The sequence below is a fragment of the Mytilus galloprovincialis genome, chromosome 3 (genome assembly GCF_965363235.1).
Source record: "Mytilus galloprovincialis chromosome 3, xbMytGall1.hap1.1, whole genome shotgun sequence".
NCBI lineage: Eukaryota > Metazoa > Mollusca > Bivalvia > Mytilida > Mytilidae > Mytilus > Mytilus galloprovincialis.
The window spans coordinates 36,386,505-36,409,644 of record NC_134840.1 but is presented as its reverse complement, the minus strand read 5'-3'; the positions used below and the strand labels follow the sequence as shown (position 1 = coordinate 36,409,644).

At 33.0% G+C, this 23,140-nt stretch overlaps 1 protein-coding gene across 1 annotated transcript in view; it reads left to right on the top strand.

Annotated features, from left to right (window-relative positions):
- Positions 1–23,140, top strand: part of LOC143067832 (N-acetylated-alpha-linked acidic dipeptidase 2-like) — a 30,645-nt gene that overhangs the window by 4,642 nt on the left and 2,863 nt on the right. Inside the window, exons 2-16 of the mRNA XM_076241410.1 lie at positions 7,156–7,459; positions 8,728–8,850; positions 12,071–12,260; positions 15,015–15,111; positions 16,127–16,219; positions 17,040–17,125; positions 17,270–17,389; positions 17,757–17,842; positions 18,944–19,007; positions 19,852–19,919; positions 20,401–20,498; positions 20,941–21,031; positions 21,980–22,069; positions 22,261–22,426; positions 22,952–23,033. Coding sequence (XP_076097525.1) covers positions 7,156–7,459; positions 8,728–8,850; positions 12,071–12,260; positions 15,015–15,111; positions 16,127–16,219; positions 17,040–17,125; positions 17,270–17,389; positions 17,757–17,842; positions 18,944–19,007; positions 19,852–19,919; positions 20,401–20,498; positions 20,941–21,031; positions 21,980–22,069; positions 22,261–22,426; positions 22,952–23,033 — 1,758 coding nt within the window. The remainder of the gene's footprint in view (positions 1–7,155; positions 7,460–8,727; positions 8,851–12,070; positions 12,261–15,014; positions 15,112–16,126; positions 16,220–17,039; positions 17,126–17,269; positions 17,390–17,756; positions 17,843–18,943; positions 19,008–19,851; positions 19,920–20,400; positions 20,499–20,940; positions 21,032–21,979; positions 22,070–22,260; positions 22,427–22,951; positions 23,034–23,140) is intronic.

The following is a 23,140-nucleotide window of genomic DNA, read 5'->3' as shown; positions in this document are numbered from 1 at the left end:
GACAGGCAACCGAATCGCTAGTAATTTACAAATTATTGTTACGAATTTACTGTTTAAGAAGGTCTAAGAATATTATAATATTTCTACAGTTATATATTTTCCGATATCTCTTCGAGTTTCCCATTTAAGGTTTATGACTCCTTCTGTAGCCATTTTTGTACGAACTTTTCAAACTTCAATTGTATGATATCAAAACTACAGGTATAATGAATAATAGAGAGGCCGTTTTGTATATATGTTACAGTGAATTTGTATAATCAGTGGTTATGTAGAATCCCTGAAATTTTCAGGGATTATGTAGAATCACTGGCTAGTTTAGGGATTATATATAATCACTAAAATTTTCAGGGATCATGTAGAATCACTAGAAAAAAACGTCAGGGATTATACATAATCACTGAATGCAGACAGGGGCGTAGCTACCCGGAGGCACGACAGCACGTGCATCCACGTCGTTTTCAAAAAAAAAAAAAAAAAAAAGCAGAAGAGAGAGAGATGAGTTGGTCAATCAGAATCGGAGACTGTTGGTGTCTTTTCCGTCTATCCCGGATATTAGTTTGACTACCTAGTTACAAGTGTTGATGAAGCTGTTCATTCAGAAAAAGATCGTAGCTCCGAAGTTGCGTGCACATTGATTCGGCATGCAAAAAAAGAAATGGCAAAATAAAAATTTATAAATTGAATTTTAAAGGAAACACCTATGTTGTCACTTTTTTTTAATTGATGAAATATCATTAGATAACGACATTTGGTTTCAAAATAATTTTTTTTTTTTTTGGAGATTATGACAAAATCGGAAGGTTACTTGTATCTTTTACAAGATTTTTACTTTTGAATTTGTAATACTCAGTCTATTCTAAGATATGTAGTTTTGGAGCACATTTTACAGAGTACAGTTCATCAGTTTGGCATTAGAATTATCAGATCCCTTCGATATCGTTGAAAATATGCCGAGGCGATGTGGTTGACAGACTACCGGAGCCAATCGCCCTGCAACCACGCGCCAAAACAGTATTGGAAAGCCTCATTAATTTTTGTGTTCATAGACCATATGATAAGGCAACTGGAGAGTGGAGTCGCGTCAAGTTATCAGAAAATCGCTTCTTTGTGCTGTATCTCACGGCTTCATCGTGTTGTAGGAAATTTCACAAATTAACAAATCTCAATATTGTCTGAAACATACGAAACTGACCTAGCATGTAATTTTGACGAATTCAATTGGGAGGTCGCTCGATGCCGAACACGTACGCTGGTTTATAACATCTCGCGAGTGCTACCATGCCATGATGGCCCTGAGATATATCAGTCACGGTACTACGTATGTAAATGAAAACAAATGTACGATCAACAATGAACAACGAAAGTTACATAGCATTACCATGATTACTGCATGTTCATCGGGATTTCAGTGTGAATGTTGACAAAGTAATAGATAAGTTTGTTTCTGCCCAGACCCGAAGAGCAGATTTTGGACAATTTTGAGTAAATTCTGTATCACAAATATTTGTTGTTTATGTATTACTATATTCAGAAGATTTATTAATACTTTTACATTCATAAATTTTTATCTACATATCGCTCCTCTTTTAACCGTCCTATGACCGAAAACCGAAAAAAAAAAAATTTCTGCATAATAGGGTCCCAAAATTTTTTCGCCTCGCTCCGCTCGGCGGTAGTTGCTTCCACATCGTTTCTTTCTAGCTACGCCCCTGGCAGAAATAGTTTTATTTAATAGTTATCCCACGATGACGCGGTGTGTCAGTGTAAGATCAACCCGATGGCCGGAGGCCAGAGGGTGATCTTACACTGACACACCAAGTCCGAGTGGGATAACTATTTTACATCCCAGCTGTTTTTGATTAGACGGAAAACCATTTACAATTCATAAAATCTAGTTTAGAACGCCACACAACCATTATAATACACTTTATACATTACTATAGGATTAATACCCCCTTTTTTGACCCCGAACACGATGAGTAGATATCAAACAATGTCAACTCGCCCCACTGGCCAATCGGCCCAATCTATATCGCCACTTTATGAAAAAAATCGCCCCACTCTTGTTTACCGACTCGCCCCACTTTTGAAAAAGTGTAAAATCAAACTGAACAATCACTGACAACTCACTTATTAACGAAAAGGGTTTAAACCCCACTGAATAAAGGTTTGCCTACTCGCCCCACTTATAAAAATATCTTGCTTCCTTTAATTATGTTAAATTACGGACAGTTTGCATCCAGTCGTCCTGGTGTAGTGGTTGTGTCGTGGCTTGGTATGCTAATGGTCTTGAGTTCGAATCCCAGCTTATACACCGGATTTTTTCTACGTGAATTTTGATAGATAGTCTTTTCCGTATAATTGCAAATTTAATTGTAAGTTTTATAGTGGATTTGACGTTCCCGCCAAAATGTTACAGAACAAAGGAAAGCATGTATAACAAAAAAACTCAAAATGGGGTGATCTGGTAGCTCCTTTGTTCTTACAGGGGTGATCTGAGCCGGATCACCCCTGTAAGAACAAAGGAGCTGGGATGTAATTATAAAGAAAATGAAAAAAGTTAAATAATTTATTCTATACAATCAAATAAAAAGATCATTATAGATCTAAACATAAATTGTTAAATAAGCACAATATATCAAAATGATAACCCCATTTTTTTTAAATGTAAGGCATACTATATCAAAATAATAATATACTTCACATCTGTTTTTACCACAAAAACCACTTTTTAAAAAAAACACCTTTTCTGCACATATCGAATCCGATTTTAATGACACGCCTGAAGAAATAAAGTGTTCAGTAGAAACATCTGAAGGTACCCCAAAAAAGGAAATTTGCAACCTTGAACTGGTTCGAGCAAGAAAGATACCATGTTTTCTGGCCATGCGATATCCTTTTTCAGACTTTTTGTGAACAATTGCCATTATGTTTTTTTTTTGGGTTCCCCTTTCCTTTTATCCTGTAGAATTGTTATGATAATATTACACCAAATGCAAGCTTCCTCTAAAATTTTGTTCTATTTGTCAATCCTAAGTTCCGCCTGTTTTTCTATACATTTAGATACCTAAGTTCTCAAAGTTTAAATTTCTTGTTCATTTGAACAAACAAACAAAAAACACAAAAGAGATGTTCCATAATCTTCTTCATCATTTGCTTTACATGTATCACAAATAACATGATCTTTGGATTCCAAATACAGCATGAATATCCATTTGACGCTGGCTTTTAATAAACAAAGCTATCGCTATACAGGGAATGTTGATATTATAAATTTTGAAGTCTTCAACTTTGTCTCAAAACCCTGTGTGGATTATATCTTCAAGATCATTCTCTGTTTTTAAAAGCAAAATTATTTCATTTGGCAAGGAATATGAAAGACAAAAATTACAATGTGTCTATATTAATTTTTTTTATCAAACAAAGGGTCCTTAAATTATTGATAATCCCTGAAATCATATTAGGGAATTTGTAGAATAATTATTCAAATGTTCAGTGATTATGTAAAATCACTGGTCATTTTCAGGGATTATATATAATTACTAAATGATTTTGGTAATTCTGCATATTCCCTTAAAAATCAGGGATTCTACATAATCCCTGATTATACAAATTCACTGTAACATATATACCAAGGGGAAACTTGATGCAGTGCACTAGTAGTTACTGTTAAATTGCATTAAATAGAAAGAGTACTTTGTGGCAAACAAACCAAGATTTTTATAGAAAATCCACAGCCTTTAATACAGAGAAGTTTGTTATAAAATTTGAAACATAGATTACTCACTTGCTTTTCTATTATGTGCTAGTGTTTATTTTTAACAAAAAGTTCTAACCAACCTGTAAATTCCAAAATACCTCTTGCTGAGTCACTAAAGTCAAGCGCACCCTAAAAGGTGTACTTGAATTGGTCCATATTTTTATTTGTTTTAGCCAATAACTACATTAATAAACTTTTTTTTTAGGGAAATCAATGCTAGCACTGCATGCAATACTCATATATCTATAAGTCATCAAATTGCGAAATATGAGAGTACAGGGATAAAGGCTGAGGATTTTCTATAAAATTGCCATATGTTTAGCATTAAATCAAGACAAGGGTACATAATTCTTAATCTTTTTATCGTTGAAAACTGTATCTAAAATCCCCCCCCCCCCTTTTTTTATCCTTGGTTGCTATCAGACGCTTTCCCTGTACAATTGTTGCTAGGGTGTTCTCTTCGAGGTCCGCGTTAGGAGCTCACCACTCACCTTCGGGCACCGAGGCGACCGTGCGAAGTCTGTGTAGCCAGTCAAGGTCGTTAAACACTTCCAGTTGTTGTTCAAGTTGTCAAGTTGTGACCGTGCAAGGGCTGTACAGGTACAGCCAGGCAATGTCGTTAAAAACTTACATTTGTTCAAGTTGTAATTCGTATCGGAGACGTTGAAAGAAGAAGAATAGAAAGGTAGGACCGTTAATATCTTAAGACGAGTAGCAGGATTAGTCAAACAAAGTGGAGTGTTTGAAAAAATGAAAATAGCCTTGCCAGACGTCATAATTATTTGGACTAGGGTTAGTGCTAAGGATTTGCGTTCCACATCTCTCACTTTTGCAGTGAGTGTTTGCTGTTAAACCATACCTTAGTGCTACCCTGTTCTAAAAGTTTTATAAATATATTTTATTAAAAATTCATACGTCGAAAGTTTACAACAGTTGGAATAGTTTCCATATATTCGTTTTGATAGGTTTTAGCCCTGTTGCATACATAAGGTTTCAGACCAGTTTTATACCTTTTAGGTTTCAGCCTAGTTTGATACATTTAGGTTCAGCCCCGTTTTATACATTTAGATTTCAGCCCGTTGGAAACATTTCGGTTCAGCCCCGTTTTATACATTTAGGTTTCAGCTCGTTTGATACATTAAGGTTCAGCCCCGTTCCATACATTTAGGTTTAAGACCAGTTGCATACATTTAGGTTTAAGACTACAGTTCCAAACAGTTGGTTTAAACAGGTCCGTGTTTAAACTGGTTGTGTTAGTATTGCTAAGTCTTTTAATTGGTTGTCTTTGTTGTGTTTTGTGTTTTGGCCATTTATTTTTATTGCCATGGCGTTGTCATAACGTGATTTATGAGTTTGAACGTCCCTTTGGTATCTTTCCACTTTTTTTTTATTGGGATTGCAAGCAAATATGCAAACAGTGATCTGGAGATTCTAGCATCTCTTTAGCTATATCTATTTTAAAGTTTGTTATGTTGTTGCACTGTACGTCAATATCCTAGATTAATTTAGAAGGCACACGAGTATATTTTAAAATAGGAAACGTGAATGTATCTGATACCTGGCGCAAAGAACCCTGTCCAGCCGTCCATCGACCATTTCCCTATCTTGTCTCACGATTCTTGTTTTTGAAACAAATCTAAAGCTTCATTGTATACCTCAAGTTAAAACATTGTTATGACGTCATTCTATTGTTTTACCTGTTCTTTATTTCAGTGATTGGACTATCATTTACCTATAAGAAACCATTATGTTACCTTTAGATGTCCAATATTTTTAAGAATAGCCCTCTTCTTTCTTACAAATATTGGACAGCTAAAAGTAGCATAACTGATTCTTACAGGTAAATGATAGTTCAATCACTGAAATAAAAAATCTAGTAATTCCCCTAATTATTTTCATCATGACATTTAAAAAAACATTTTATTAAAGTCAACTTCCAATACAATAATTTTGTCACTCATCAAAAAACGGTTTCTTTAGGAAAAATCACTTTCAATTGATTTTTAACACTACCAATACTTATATCACAGCCATTTTTCTCATGTTTTTGGGTTGTCTCTGTTTGCACTAATTCAATAAGTTGATTATGCTCGTTGTAAGTCTTGTTTTTTTTTGCCTTTATAAATTTCTTTTTTTTTTCAAAAGATTTATCGTCGTCCGTCTTTAGGTGATTTCTGATGTTGTTCTTATTCTTCCTAACATCATTTTCAACTACAATTAAAATGAAAAAAAAACAATAAAGTAATGCTCTTAAATTTGACATATCATGCCGCAATACAAGGGCCACAAACAACCCGAACCTTATCCTGTGCGAATCTAGAACTCCCTTCATGAACTAGGGGACTATAATCCTTTTAAGAATTTTCAGAATTTTTCAAAAGAAAATCGAGACTTAATTACTTTTCGGTAAGATTTAAAAAAGACACAAGGGACTCAATACACATATAAACGAAAAAAAGAGCGATACGACCTTGCAGAAAGAAGAAAAAACAAAAAAGAGGTGGGGGTATTCAGATGGTACCGTTTGAGTAAACAATAACAGTCTCTTGAAAATTCCAAAGTATATAACCGACTGCATGTTGTTATCTCTTCGTTTGTTCATATTAATTATGTATTTGAAATAAAATTTGATTTTAATACAATTGAAAGTTTGAAACAACACAATAACTAATAACGACATCTCTTTCTTCGTTTTTGCATTAAGAATATCATTTCATCACTTTATACATTTTGAAACACAAAACGCATGTTCATGTAGCAATACATGTTGTTTACCTTTAGCTGTACTTTCTTTTTGTTTCTTTTTTTTTAATTTGAGCTACTGTTTGAAGGGGCCAACATGTAGGATATCTTTTAATGTAAAGAAGTTTATTCACAAAACAATTTTCATACTTAATTAAAATAAATCTTTGTTTTCTTTTTCTGTTGTTTTACCTTTTCAGCGTGTCAAACAATGTTTTACGTAAGATAGAAGCCTCTAACAGTCCATTCTGTAAAATACTGAACAGGTCTTCGGCTTATATCCCTTACATAAATGAAAGGGAAGCACACACATGTTCTTCATTTAGCATTGGTCATATGTGTCCCATTCAAAACTCAGATTACATTACTTGACTTTCAAGTTCAATCATGGAAACATTGAAATTCTTCGTATGGCCATACCAGTTTAAAAAAAACACCCCTGCTATATAAACCATGTGAATTATTGTATATTTCCATTTGCATACTTAGGCAAAATTCCATAATTTTTCACTAGTGTGTGTGAACGGGCTTACTTTTCCATGGTTTAAAATATGCCTAAAAGTTTGTGTAACCAGGAAAGTTGGAAGATCTTATATTCTATTAAATTCATTAATATGAGTTAGCTAATATCATGTTCTTCCCCGTTATTCTAGAGACCTATCAGAAAATCCTCACCTTGCTGGAACTCCCGCCGACTGGGAACAAGCCGACAATTTACGAAAGTTTTGGACAGACAATGGGTTGGACGAGGTATTTATTAGTGAATATGATGTGTTGCTGTCCTATCCTAATACAACAGACGAAGATAATATGAACCAGATACAGATCGTCGACAACAGCACCGGCAATATCATCTATAAATCACCATTATATGAGGATATACTGGATGAATCGGAGAACAAGTCCAATGTTGTTCCTCCTTTTAATGCTTTCTCTAAACCAGGAACGGTTGAATCGGTAAGAATTACCAATTGATAAAGCACTGAACTGTTATTTCAATGTCAATATCTACATATTTGCGTGTTTTATTGGCTTTAACGTATTTGACCAAGTCTAGTGGTGCTGTTTCATATAGAAGTACACACAAGCACCATTGAAGGGTAAAGATAAAATTACATTTTCAAAGGGTAAAGATCGAATTAAAATTTTAAAATTACATTAATACTTCAGCTAATTTTATCAAAACCATTGAAATGTCAAACATAATCTAGGTTCTTTTCTTAGTGGTATAGTGTAACTGTTGACTGAAGACAGATTTGGTACAATTTGAATGCATTTGTTTTCTGTTTACTTCAGCTTTGTTATTAATATAAAATTCTCCTGTTTTCATTCAAGTGCCACTTGTGAATCTCCTCTGTTGCAATGCACGCCTGGTATCTTTGATGAATTTCATGACATCAGTGAAAAGAGTTTTGGTTTTATTCTGAGCAACAAGACTGTGTCCCCTAGTAGACTGTTATTGATTACCCTTTAGTATCACATGAGTTTATCTCCTCTATTTTGAGGAGTCTGTGTTACTCAATTTTAAGTTTTCTTTGCAGTGTTATGTGAACTCAGTGTTGTATGCTTTTATAGAATTTTGTTCTGGTCGTGTTTAATTTTGCCCCTTCATATATTCTTACTCGTTTGTGTATATGATTGATGTAATACGATTGGTATACGTCGATGAGGCAGCCATACATAACACAACAACCAACCTATATTTAGGGTTCAACTCTGCTTGTTTAATTAAACATTTAAAAGTACTAATTCCTGGTTTCAGATTATGATAAATGTTCGAAAAGAGACAATATGTGTCCTACGGCTATCTGGGGGAAACTTAAATTTCAGCGTTGTTTCTAATTTCTAATTTTGTTTCACACTTTAACAAATTATTGAAAGTAATATTAAAAGATTCACGAAAATCATTAGAAGATGCACTGAACGTGCGCGCTTCATTAACACACAAGTTACTTATGAATACTGTGGATTCATTTATTGTCGTGGGTATCCATTTAAGTGGATTGAGGACCTTTTCCATTTTTGTGAACATTTGATTTCGTTGTTTTGTCAATTACTGCATAAGTCTTTATAAAATTTGTAATTCATGGAAAATTTGAAATCATGGTCACCTGTATCTACGAAACCGACGAAAATTGTTATCCAAAGAAAAATTAAGAATCCACATTAGGTTGAATATTATGACTGTATGGATTTGTTATACATATAATATTGTTTTTTTCCAGGATCAGCTGATATATGTTAACTATGGAAGAGTTGAGGATTATACACATCTAGACAGTTTAAATATAAATGTATCCGGGAAGATAGTAATTGCAAGATATGGGAAGATATTTCGAGGAGATAAAGTAAGAGCCCTTGTAATGTATACTGAATCTGATGACAGTGGCAATAAAAAGGATATGGGGGAAGATGTCACTGAAACAACGATCCAACAAAAAAATGCAGATTGTTTTTACGTTTGACATTTTTTACTGAGTTTGCATACATAAAAAGTGATAGGTTTTGCATTAATATTGACCGCCGGATATATATTTGCGTCTTTATGGTTCATTTTAGGTATGGACAAGAGGTAAATAGGTAGGAAAAGCGTTTGAGGTTTTAAAAACATAAAATGTTCAAACCTTAACATCCTTGTGGTCTGTATTAAAAAAAACTGAAACATTCGTCAGTTCAGTGTGAGATCTATACTAACGTAAACACCTTGTTATAAATACATCCATTTAGAATCTATATAGGAAACTTTACGTTTTGTACAGTTGTGAAATCTTGTACTTCAAAGGATAACTTTGTTTATATTGTTAAATCATAAGAGAAACCACTCACACCTTTTTAACTAGGATGTTTAAAAGCCTTCTTGATGTTTAATTCCTCGGTAAATCTTGCAGTTCAGGTTATAGGATATTTTATTTTGCCCATTTTTATACGACCGCAAAAATTGAATATATTTTGGTCGTATATTGGTATCACGTTGGCGTCAGCGTCGTCCGAATACTTTTGGTTTTCGCACTATAACTTTAGTTTAAGTAAACAGAAATGTATGAAATTTAAACACAATTTTTATGACCATAGAAGGAAGGTTGGGGTTGATTTTGGAAGTTTTGGTTCCCACAGATTAGGAATTAGGGCCAAAAAGGTCCCAAATAAGCATTTTCTAGGTTTTCGCACTATAACTTTAGTTTAAGTAAATAGAAATCAATGATATTTTGACACAAAGTTTATGACCACAAAAGGAAGGTTGGGATTGATTTTGGGTGTTTTGGTTCCAACTGTTTAGGAATTAGGGGCCAAAAAAGGGCCCAAATAAGCATTATTCTTGGTTTTCGCACAATAACTTTAGTACAAGTAAATAGAAATCATTGAAATTGAAACACAAGGTTTATCAGCACAAAAGGAAGGTTGGGATTGATTTTGGGAGTTGAGATCCCAACAGTTTAGGAATTAAGGGCCAAAAAGGGGCCCAAGTAAGCATTATTCTTGGTTTTCGCACCATAACTTTAGTTTAAGTAAATAGAAATCTATGAAAGTTAAGGGAGTTCGCTTCTCAGTTTCAAAGTAATTAACTTTTCAAAAGACTAGTTTATATTGATAGGGGATTAATTAAGGAATCCATAGAGCAAAAAATATATATAGGTCGCCGTGCTCGTTTTCGATATATTAGCCATTGAAATTTTGGCGGGAAAATATTCTCTCTTGACTTTCCATAGCTTTATCATTGACAAGTTAAAGTCCTCAAAAACTATTAAAAAGTTATTAAAATTTTAAAAGACTTCAACAGACAGCTTGAAACTATACATGTAAAAGAATTATAAAAAGAAAAATGGGGGTCACCGGGCAAAATTTGTTAATGCATTCCAATGAATAAAACCAGAGGATTCCGAAAATCTGACCAAAATTCCAAAATATTACAAGCCAGCTTCCTTAAACACAAGGTTTATGACCACTAAAAGAAGGTTGAGTTTGATTTTGGAAGTTTTGGTTCCAACGGATTAGGAATTAGGGCCAAAAAGGTCCCAAATAAGCATTTTCTAGGTTTTCGCACTATAACTTTAGTTTAAGTAAATAGAAATCAATGATATTTTGACACAAAGTTTATGACCGCAAAAGGAAGGTTGTGATTGATTTTGGGTGTTTTGGTTCCAACTGTTTAGGAATTAGGGGCCAAAAAAGGGCCCAAATAAGCATTATTCTTGGTTTTCGCACAATAACTTTAGTACAAGTAAAGAGAAATCATTGAAATTTAAACACAAGGTTTATCAGCACAAAAGGAAGGTTGGGATTGATTTTGGGAGTTGAGATCCCAACAGTTTAGGAATTAGGGGCCAAAAAGGGGCCCAAGTAAGCATTATTCTTGGTTTTCGCACCATAACTTTAGTTTAAGTAAATAGAAATCTATGAAATTTAAACACAAGGTTTATGACCACTAAAGGAAGGTTGGGTTTGATTTCGGGAGTTTTGGTCCCAACAGTTTAGGAAAAAGGGGCCCAAAGTGAACTTGGTTTGATTTCATCAAAAATTGAATAATTGGGGTTCTTTGATATGCCGAATCTAACTGTGTATGTAGATTCTTAATTTTTGGTCCAGTTTTCAAATTGGTCTCCATTAAGTTCCAAAGGGTCCAAAATTAAACTTAGTTTTGATTTTAACAAAAATTGAATCCTTGGGGTTCTTTGATATGCTGAATCTAAACATGTACTTAGATTTTTGATAATGGGCCCAGTTTTCAAGTTGGTCCAAATCAGGATCCAAAATTATTATATTAAGTATTGTACAATAGCAAGACATTTTCAATTGCACAGTATTCAGCAATAGCAAGAAATCTTCAATTGCACAGTATTGTGCAATAGCAAGAAATTTTCAATTGCACAGTATTGTGCAATAGCAAGAAATCTTCAATTGCACAGTATTGTGCAATAGCAAGTATTTTTAATTGCACAGTATTGCGCAATAGCAAGAAATATCTTATTGCACAATATTGCGAAATAGCAAGAAATTTTCAACTGGAGTTATCTTTCTTTGTCCAGAACAGTAGTTGAATCAACTTAAATCAATGTTTTACACAATATACAATGTATATTCACTTTTACTACCAACTGATAAATTAAAACAATCTTTACCATTCAGTGATAACAATCACTTTTTTTTTATATTTTAATATTTCATGATGTGCTTAAATGAGTAGTTATTGTTGCAAACTCCATTAGAAATTTGAATTGAGATCAGTTTTGGAATAAGGGAAAGGGGGATGTGAATAAAAATTGGAGGGCGGGGTTCAATTTTTCTCATTTCAGATTTCATGAATAAAAAGAAAATTTCTTCAAACATTTTTGTTGAGAGGATTTATATTCAACAGCATAATGAATTGCTCAAAGGCAAAAAAAGTTCATTAGACCACATTCATTCTGTGTCAGAAACCTATGCTGTGTCAACTATTTAATCACAATCCAAATTTAGATCTGAATCCAGCTTGAATGTTCTGTCCATACTTGCCCCAACTGTTCAGGGTTCAACCTCTGTGGTCATATAAAGCTGCGCCCTGTGGAGCATCTGGTTTTATTTATATTGTAGGCAAATCTAGCTTATGTTCATGGGGCCATAGGAATTATATTATACTCGGATCCAGCAGACTATGCCATGGGACAAACTGATAGTTCACAAGTATATCCTCATGATTGGTGGCTCCCGGCCTCGGGGGCACAACGCGGGACAATATTTTTAGGGTCTGGAGATCCTTTAACTCCTGGGTATCCTGCAACAGGTACCGACTTATTTTGTAGTCAGAATTTAAATTATGTTTCATCATTCCCAAAATTATGCTCTATTTTTCATATAAAAACACTTTCTTAGGTTATTCATTGTCTGATTTTAATGAAATGTTTACCAATAACAGATATTATTGCAGTCTTTTAACTATATTTTTAAATTCTATGGCTTTTCGGATAATTCACTTCATTAAAATAATCACCATTTTAAGACAAGTCTGAATTTCTGCACGAAAAATATAATATGGGTATAAAGCATCTATCGGTATATGGAACAATGACACTTCATTTCAATGCTTGTATTTATTACTAATTATATTTTAGCAATGACATACAACACAATTTGTTCATAACAATCATAAAGGGTAAACATTTATGAGATCAAGACGAAATGAATTTATAACAATTAAAAAGTGTTTTCATATGAAATATAGGGTCCGAAATATACAGCATAATTTCTATTGATAAAACACTTTTGACTACTGAATCTTTTATTGTTGTTTATGGTATGTTTTTCACGTATAGCTCTGATTTCTTATCCGGGTATTGCTTTTTTATGCCCTGTTTGGGTTTTTTTTTTTATCAGAATTTCGAAGTTTGTGTAAGGTTTTGGCTTTTTCAATATTTTGGGCATAACCGAGGAGACATTAACTTAAGTTAATAGTCCGGATGCGCATCTGGTTCAATGTTATTACTACCACTTAGCCGATACCTTTGCGGATAGACTGTTAGCCACCAAGAGTAGCACCAGTCCATTAGCTTATAATTCGGAACTGGCATGAAAATACGGATAAAGATTTATCTAAATTTGTTGTTATACATAATTATTTTAATTAAGGAATATATCTCCCTCCTGCATTCCTTATTTGGTATAGCGTTACTTTTGTTTTTTTTTGTTTTTATGGTTTTATCAGCTCTCCATCGTTTAAATTAAGTTTCTGGCTTTCAAATATTTTGTCCTCGAGTGTCCCTGAAAAGATAGTAATAGTCGACATGGGCATCTGCTGCAGTCAGATGTGTACTGTTAAGGTTATCTGTACCATGTCATATCCAGCAGAGTTTGCGTATGAGTATATATTTCTCTGTTGATACGATAGTCCAGAACGTGGATTCTCTATCAGCATTTACTTGAGAGATGGTTGTTGCTTACACTGAAACTTTTAAACCAGCATTGTACTTATATGAGCAACCCGACAGATGCAAAACATGATCTGCTGTTACTTCCAGAGCACGTGAGAATACCCACGGCTTTTTTGGGGGCGTATTCGTGTTGATCAGTCTTTAGTATTTTTGGGGGCGTATTCGTGTTGATCAGTCTTAAGTATTTTTGGGGGCGTATTCGTGTTGATCAGTCTTTAGTATTTTTGTGGGTTTTGTATACTGTTGTTAGTCTTTTAGTCGTTTTACTAATTTTATTTATGTACTTAATTTTTTATTGTGTTTGTTGTTATCTTATTGTGTTCGTTTTTATTCTATTGTGCGTTTTGATCATGATATCTCGAAAGTTCTTTCGTTGATTGGGAGCAGAGTACACATATTTAAAAAATGTCATTATCCCATTAATCATTTCCTTCGATGTCATTATCTTTTTATATGGGATCTTTTAAGGACGGGGGGGGGGGGGGGTTGAGATCAATTGAGATGTTTTTTTTTTGTTAGTTTTTTGTTTAGTTGTTCTTTCATTTAAGTTTACCCTGTCACTCTTATTTCCATTCATGTCTCTATGTCAAACAACTAATGTTACTTCAAACATAGTTGTGTATTTTGTGTTAATAGAATTATTTTAATACATTCTTGTACATATTTTATTTTACGGTTAAGCAACAGTTAATTATGCGTTCTCACAGATTGATGGAAGATTTTGTTTGTTTGAAACATAAATTAATAATCTGTCACATCTATGTATATAAACAGTTTTAAAATTATCTGTCAATCTATGTTCTTCTAGACCCAATTTATAGATTTTTCGTTGAAATCAATTTCTTGTTTCTGTTTTCAGTCATTTGCATATATATTGCAACATTATACCATTGGTAAGGAACAACATATGGTTGCTTACTTATTAAACGTGCATTTTATAGAACAATTTGTACTTTTTCTGTTTTAGTTATAGCCTCAACATTCCGAATTTAATTACAAAATCTTGTAAAAAAACTTTGACATCATTGTTCTTTATTCAAACCTAAGAGCATTCAAACATTTTGAGTGTCTGCTTGACAAATGAACAGATATTCATATAATCGTTTCGAAAAAAGAATATTTTATCGACACCAACGCTGATGACCTATTTTGGTCGAACAGTCAATGCTTCATCTCCACTCTTTTCAGTGGCGGATCCAGCCATTTTAAAAAGGGGGTTCTCAACCCAGAGTAAAGGGGGGTTCCAACTATATGCTCCCATTCAAATGCATTGATCGACCAAAAAAAAGGGGGGTTCCAACCCCCCCCCCCCCCTGGATCCGCCACTGCTTTTCCTTCTCTCTCTTTCTGTCCGAATTTATTTAACTCGTTTAATCACAAAACTATAAGCATCGTTAAATAATTTTTACTTTCAAATTACCTAATCCATGGTTCAGACCAATGAAATATGTCATGCAGTTCTAGAGATGGTGATAATTTTAATATCCCAAAAAATTGCCAAAGTGTTTTCCAAAAGACATGAAGCTGTTTATACAAATGTTCCTTTTTTTCGAACCTAAAAAAATTGTTTGACACCCTTCAATATACGTATTTTTATATAACTTTATTAGAAACTGCATACCGTCTAGGAGAGGATGAACCAGAAGCTGGCTTACCAAAGATTATAACACACCCTGTTGGGTATGGCGTCGCTGAAAAAATACTGCAGTAAGTTCGACCTTTGAATAAAATTTGATCTGTTTTAAACTATACCAATTAAAGTTATATAACGTTCATCAAAATACTAATTATTTAATACAATTTAAAAAAAACCAGCCTAATCAAAAATATGCATTTGTCCTATTAAACACCATTGGTAGTCATTTAGGATGAAGTACTTCCTTTTTCGTGGATATATTCCCTCACTATGATATCAATCGATGTATTTTAAAGTAGAATTCATAAATCAACGTAATAAACAACATAGTAAAGATGCCAAGTGTATATAAATCAAGGCACAAAACTACGAGAGAATAAAAGGTCATTTAAAAGGATATTGTAGTTGACGTGTTTAAAATGTGAAAATGGTGAAAAAGCAATAAACAACGATTGCCAAGCAATAAAGTAGAACGGGCGTTACATCTACATCTGGCACATCAGTGACTCTTAAAACAGAAAATTAAAAAAGAAATAAAGCCAAAGACGACCAGACAATCTATGCTTGTAGTAGAAAAACATAAGAGTGTCGAATAAGGCATCAATTTATAGACCGTAAATTGACAGAAACTGAACATATCCATGATATTTCATGCAGACACTAACGTACTGAGGACTAGGCGGTGATACTCACAGGTTAGGGGTTTTCCACCAAGAGTGACATTGAACCTGAGCATTGAACTTGTGGTTAAAAATCGCATCATTAAAATACCAGGCTAATATAATTAAAACTCATTCTGTTAAACGAAATATATTATTTTAAGTTGATAAGTGGAACAAGCAGGAAGCTTATTCTTACAACATTTATTTTGTAATAAAGTGTATACCCGTTTCAAACTGTATCTGCTTAAACTATTTTGATTTAAAAATGTATCTCCTTAAACTATATTTTTGTTAAAACTAATGCATCGAAAAATACTAGCCATATTCAAAACGTACACGCCGTTTTTGTTTGTTTTTTTTTTTAATTAAAAAAACCACAATCGTACGGTTTGAATGAATGATAGATATTACAATTTGATTGCAGACAGATGACTGGTGATAACGTTCTATCGGATTGGGAAGGTAAGGTACCAAACGTCACTTACAGATATGGTGGACAATTGACCAATTCAACATGGTAATAATTTCGATAGTATCATTTCTGACGTTTTATCTTTAGTATTAATAGAGATTCGTCGTTTTTATATGTTCTTGAAAATTAATTATTCTAAATAAGTATGCTATGACCTTCGTCTGCAATCAGACGTGTCTATGTATCGAATAAGAAAGAAGATATCAAGGGCAACCAAAATGTCATGATGAAGAAAAAGAGAAATAGAAAAAAAAAAGAACAGAAAATAAACCAAATCAACAAATCACTACACATAACAAAGATAAAGAAACATGAACCCTGACCAAAGGATCAACTGTTTCCACACGGTCTGTCGAATGTGGCGTTAAATGTGTAAAACCTTCATACCAAAACGAACCGGAACACCCAGCAACAATATAAGCTTTGTCATATGCGTTCCAATTTTGGCATTAGCCAACACATGTGTTTGATTTATCGATCCAAAATATTTTATTTTGGTAAAACTGTGGCGTGACAGTAGTTTACCAATGTGCAAATCCCAGTTATCGATAGGGCATAGACAACCCAAAATCCTAGGAAATTACACGAAACTCCAAAGATAGCGAAACAAAGTGCGTCGACAGGCACATTATAACACTGAATAGAAAAATTCTCACTAATAGTATAAAATTGTATAAGTGGCGCACCTTTTTGGCATGACCAAAAGTATGATACTACTCACATAAAATGAGACTACATGCGCCTGCATAGACATGCTAGAAGAATACAATAAAAAAAATACCCGTTTTCTACAAGATTTTTCAGTATTAACCAATTAATGAGAATATGTTTTCGGAGGTTATCCTTATCAATTTTTTTCTTTCAGGAAAGTGAAAATGAGGATATCAACAGCAAATAAAAGAGTCAAAACTTACAACGTAATAGGAATAATAAGGGGAGCTATTGAACCAGGTATACACGTTTTTATATAAGATTATTTTTTTTAATATTTGTACTTCAAATATGATTTCATTGTTTTATACATGTACCTGTTTCTATAAAATTGGGGAATATATTAATCGATATGTTATTTACAATGTTTTGGTATATTTTAAGACAGGTACGTACTTATGGGTAACCACAGAGACGCTTGGGTGTTTGGTGCAATAGACCCTTCTAGTGGTACAGCTGTAATGAAGGAGGTGTCACGTGTCATGGGACAACTGGTTAAAACTAGTAAGTCACTTTTTTTTTATATTATCTGCATATATATATAATTCTGTCCAAACTTACACTGTTTGGGGCAATTACAGTAAATCTTTATTATGTTTTGGCCATTTATAGAGATAAGCAATTCCGTAACAAAACACTAATAATAGCTTTGATGGACAGTTGTATTTTCCGTTATATTATACATTGTAATCTTCCTTTTTACCATAATTCAACCAGAGTAACAAAATATAATATATAATGTATGAACGGTTGTTACACTTTTTTCTTCTCTAATGCAGTCAGGGTCTTGTCGGTTTCGTTAATATGGTTAACCCTTTAGCATTTCATTTTTTCTTGTAGTCAAAATTAAATATGTGTATACCGTTTTCAGATAAATGGCGACCACGTCGATCAATAATATTTTGTAGCTGGGGAGCAGAAGAATATGGTTTAGTTGGTTCCGTAGAATGGGTTGAGGTATACTTACTTTTATAAATTGTTATTTGGAAGGAGAGTGGTCTCAATGGCACTCACACCACATCTTCCTATATCTATTGAGTAACTGTTTGATTTTATTGTACAGCATGTTATTTTGTCATAGCATTAGTATAGCATAGCATATAGAACACCGAGGCAAATTATCACGCGCATGTGGATCTTCTTAAGTTAAAGAGTAAAGAGAAAAATGATAAAATGACCAAGGCTTCAAGTAAAAATTAAAGACAATTATAGTAAATATTACGAGATTGGATAAATATCAATGTTACAACATTCCAATGACAACGCTAATTAAGAAAATGATATCTAGTCCTTACATCAATAGCCTTATATACAATATATTAAAAGTTCTTACTCGTCCCGAGTCTTAAACAGTTGGGAATACACTTGATGGAAATTATCAAAGATGCTATCAACACAAAATTCGGTAAAATATTAAAACTTGAGATAACAACAACGCATTTCAAATATAAAAAAAAGTACGATGAACATATATGCTTCAAAGGAGTAGGTCCAGTAAGATCCCTTTTTGGCCCAAAAATATAGCGGTTTTACAAAATTGTTAAAATATAAACTTTTTGTTATTTATTGGAAAGTAGAATGCTTCTGCTACATAAATATGGGCTGTTTTTGACAAGAAAATGCACATATATCGGGTACAAGCATCATTAAGTTATCCCAAATTACTGAAATCTTCACAATTTTAGCAGTTTAGTTAAATTTTAGACGATTTCCGTCTTAAACGAAAGTGGCCGCATTTGTGTTCATTCTAAATATTGAAATGTAAGTTGTATTTGATGATAGTACATAAAATATATAGAGGTTTAGGACGAACACGGATGCGACCACTTTCTTTTTTGACAAAAACCATCTGAAAAGTTACATTTTTTTCCATAGTTGATAGATTTTTCATATTTAAGCTTGAATCGGAGCGTTTTTAATGAGTAAATCAGTTAAAATCTTTCACATAAACTAAATGAATCAACTGAAATAGATGAAGTTGTATATACTCAGTTTAACGATACTCGTTCAGATACTTCAAATTATGTTTTATATGAATTATTTTGGTGTTTATTTCAGCAATATATCAAAAATCTAGCGGAGAGATCACTTGCTTATCTCAATGTTGATTTAGCTTTACAAGGTATGTGGTTAGATGGCCAGTAGTAATTTAAAGTCGTTGATTGTGGATGATCTAATGGTGCTAAATATTAAGATTGCAATACAAATATGTGTATTCTCTGATTTGTCTTTTTGAATAATACCTTTACTGTTTCGGTTACTTTTTGTGATATTCATTTGACGTGACTCGGTACCTCTTTATCCCGTCATTGTGTTATTGTGCTGTGGTAAATTTTAGTAAGTGTCTTTTATTTTTGCGTATGTACCTTTTCTATATGCCCTTTTGTGTTTTCTTTGTTACATATTGGTTTGTTTTATAGTGATTAAGATAATAACACAACGTTGACTATTGTACCCCTATTTTGACGTTTTTACCTATTGTGTCTGTGTGTTTCTTCTCACGTCGTTATCAATATTATAGAACTTTATGCGATTGTCAAACAAGTGATATGTTTATATAGCTATAAAACCAGGTTTAGTCCACCATTTTCTACATAAGAAAATGCCTGGACCTATTCATATATATATATATGACAGTTGTTACCCATTCGTTTGATGTGTTTGAGCTTTTGATTTAGCCATTTGATAAGTGACTTTCCGTTTTGAGTTTGAAAAGTCCCTAATCAAATTGCAAAACCAAAGGTGTAAGCACTTCAAACGGTAAAATGAAATCGACAAAGATACCAGACCTATAATTATGTACCCAGGACGCGCGTTTTGTCAATAAAAGACATACCAGTGACGCTAAAACCAAAAGAAATCAGAGACTAAATTAAGTACGAAGTTTAAGAGCAATGCGAACCCAAAATTTAAAATTGATACCTTCCACTAATTTCTAGGAACTAAAAACGTTCTTTTCAATACAGGTAATTTTTCTCTGAGAGCGCTGGCGACTCCACTGTTGTATGATGTCATTTTCTCAGCTACCAAAAAGGTACAAATTATACAGGAATAAATTTTAAGATGGTAACTAAATTTCTTGGATAACTTGAATAATTATTTTATATTTGATATCAATATTTTGCTTCAAAAATGTTCCTGAGGGAAGGCATTTAAAAAAAACCGCACAAAATATACCAGGTTGATCATTTTGTACACCAGACGCGTGTTTCGGGTACATGCTACTTAATAGTGTTTAAAAATCTAAATATTTAAAAAAAATAGATTTTATTAGTTTATGAGCTGAAATGTAGTTATTTGGGATAGTTTTTTTTTCGTATTTATACAATTTACTTAAATTCAACACGTATAATGGATGAGAAAGGGTCTGAAATCTTTAAGTCTAAGAAATATAACTCCTGATATCTTTGTATTGTAATTTTATATAATTGTTTCATTAATCCGGTGCAGTTAACATGTATAAGATATATTAATGTTCAATTCTTATATCATGCATTTTATTTACTTACAACCAGGTCCCTAATCCAGACTCCACTGAAATCCATAAAACTGTGTATGATAAATGGAAGGCTTCTTTTCCAAAGGATAGTAGTGACCCTAATAGTGTTCCTAGGTAAGTTTACTATACTCAATTGGTAAATGATTTCCTCATTTTCCAACCTTTTTATGCAAAATTTTGTTAAAAAGTAAAATCACAAAAATACTGAACTCCGAGGAAAATTCAAAATGGAAAGTCCCTAATAAAATGTCAAAATCAAAGGATACAACACATCAAACAATTGGGCAATAACTGTCATATTCCTGACTTGGTACAGGCATTTTCAATGAAGAAAATGGTGGATTGAACCTGGTTTTATTACGCTAAACCTCTCACTTGTATGAAAGTCGCATGAACTTCCATTATATTTACAACGATGCGTAAACAAAACAGACATATAAGGTAAAAAAAAAGGTCACCATATGGGTACAGAAGTCATCACTGCGTCACAATATCAAAACATATTTTAATGTTTTAGATCATTTATAAACACGTGTACATTTAATTTATGTTTAAGTGTTGGTGGTGTTGGTTCCGGAAGTGACTATGCTCCAATGGTACAAATGGTTGGTTTACCAGTCTGTGATGTCCGTTATACATTTGATCCTGTAAGTCATAACATTGTCCCATTGTTTTACTGATCTGTGATGTCTGTTTTACCCTCGATCCTTTGTTGAAACTACTATTTACCCAGTTGTGATGCCCATTGTACATTCTATTACTGTAAGTCATTACATTATCACATCGATTAACCCAGCTGTAATGTGTGTTATATATTCGAGCCTGTGAGTCATTCCATTGTCACACCGATTTACCCAGCTGTGATGTCGGTTATACTTTCGATCATGTAAGTCATTCCATTGTCCCATCATTTTACCCAGCTGTGATGTCCATTATAAGTTCGATCATGTAAGTTATTACATTGTGACATCGATTTACCCAAGCTGTGGCATTCGTTAAGATTCGATCAATTATGTCATTACATTGAATCTCCTGTTAACCAAGCTGTGATATGCGTAATACGTTTGATCATGTAAGTCGTTCCATTATCTCATCTCAATAAGATGATGTCATGAAATCGAAATGACAAAATATTATGAACAATACTAGTAATGAACATCTGAAGTAAAAACATAACCTTTCCCCAAAAAATTAAAACAGTAATTTCCTTAAAAAACATTCGTGTTTTTTTTAATAAAAGAGGGGCGAAATATATCAGAGGAACAGTCAATCTGTAATAAGTTGATACAATTTTCTAAAAGCATGAATCTTGCAAAGCCAACCATGAAATATAAACAAAAAGAGGCAAAAGATGACAAAGTGACATTCAAACTGAAAAGTCAAACGAAACTGACAGTAACTGCTGAAATATTAAAAGAACAAATCTAAATTAAGCCTCCAAACAAATTATATTCAACTATGTTTTCCCGACTCAAATGTACCGATATCTCCTTGACATTTATTCCGTTAGTAATATAACAAAATCAAGTTTACAATATAAATATATGTCCTTTGGCCTGTCCATGATGATGTAGCTATTTCATTTTTCATTATAGAAAAAGTACCCGTTGTCTTCATATCCACTGTACCATTCAAAGTATGAAACTTTTAAGGCTGTTGATGAAATCATGGACCGAGGTTTCAAGGTAAGCTGCAGTATTTAAGCAAACGGATTGTTTGAAGTATAATACAAAGAACCTGCAACAGACTATTTCATAAAAATTAGGTATTTAAAAGTGTGCTTTATTTGTTATATTTAAGACCTCAAAGAAAGGAAATCATTAAATTTTATAATAATATTCGTATTACAGACAAAATGTATTCTTTTAAATCACAGCATCACCAAGCCACAGGACAGGTATGGGCAGAGATGGCAAGAACTTTAGCAGATACAATGATTATTCCATTAGATGTTGTAAACTTTTCAAACGAACTAATTTCGTTGGCCAATACCCTCGACAACGATTATGGAACAATGCTGCGAAATAACAGTATTACTTTTGGTGAGAGATTCTAATTTCCAAATCATTTATACAACCCCTTATAGGTTAGTGCTTAAAAGTTTTAAATATTTGAATCGTTTTCATTGGAAAAAATTTGGAAGCTTACAGAATTCAGAAATCCAATAACATTGTAGTACTTTGATTTTTGTGTGATACTGCATTTTAAAAGTATACAAATACCGCATATGTATCCAGTTTTTGATGAATGAAGTAACCTGAATTTTGAAGATTACCAAAACAATAATATGAATTTCAACTTCATACTTTTTGTTACCCTTTTAACTCTATTTATCTAATATTTAAGTGTCTCCGATGATTCATTTATAGGTTTGGTATTTATGATATTCTATGGGAGAAATTGAAAGTGGTGACCATGTAAATTATATTGAATAATAACAGTTCCAGCTTTAAGGATAAATAATAAAAAAACAAATTGGTAAGGTACAAAGTAAAATCATAAAAATACAGGACTCCGAGGAAAATTCAAAACGGAAAGTCCCTCATCAAGTTTGTTTTCTATTTTAGATGATTTAAAAACGGTGACAAACAACCTTAAAACAGAGGCAATGGCATTCAAAAGCAGAGTAGATAATGTAGACAAATATAAGTAAGTCGCTTATGTTCTTACAACATTTTAAATTTGCCGGAAAATTCATTCAGAAATACTAAACAGGTAAATAAACTCATCATAGATACCAGGATTGAAATTTTATG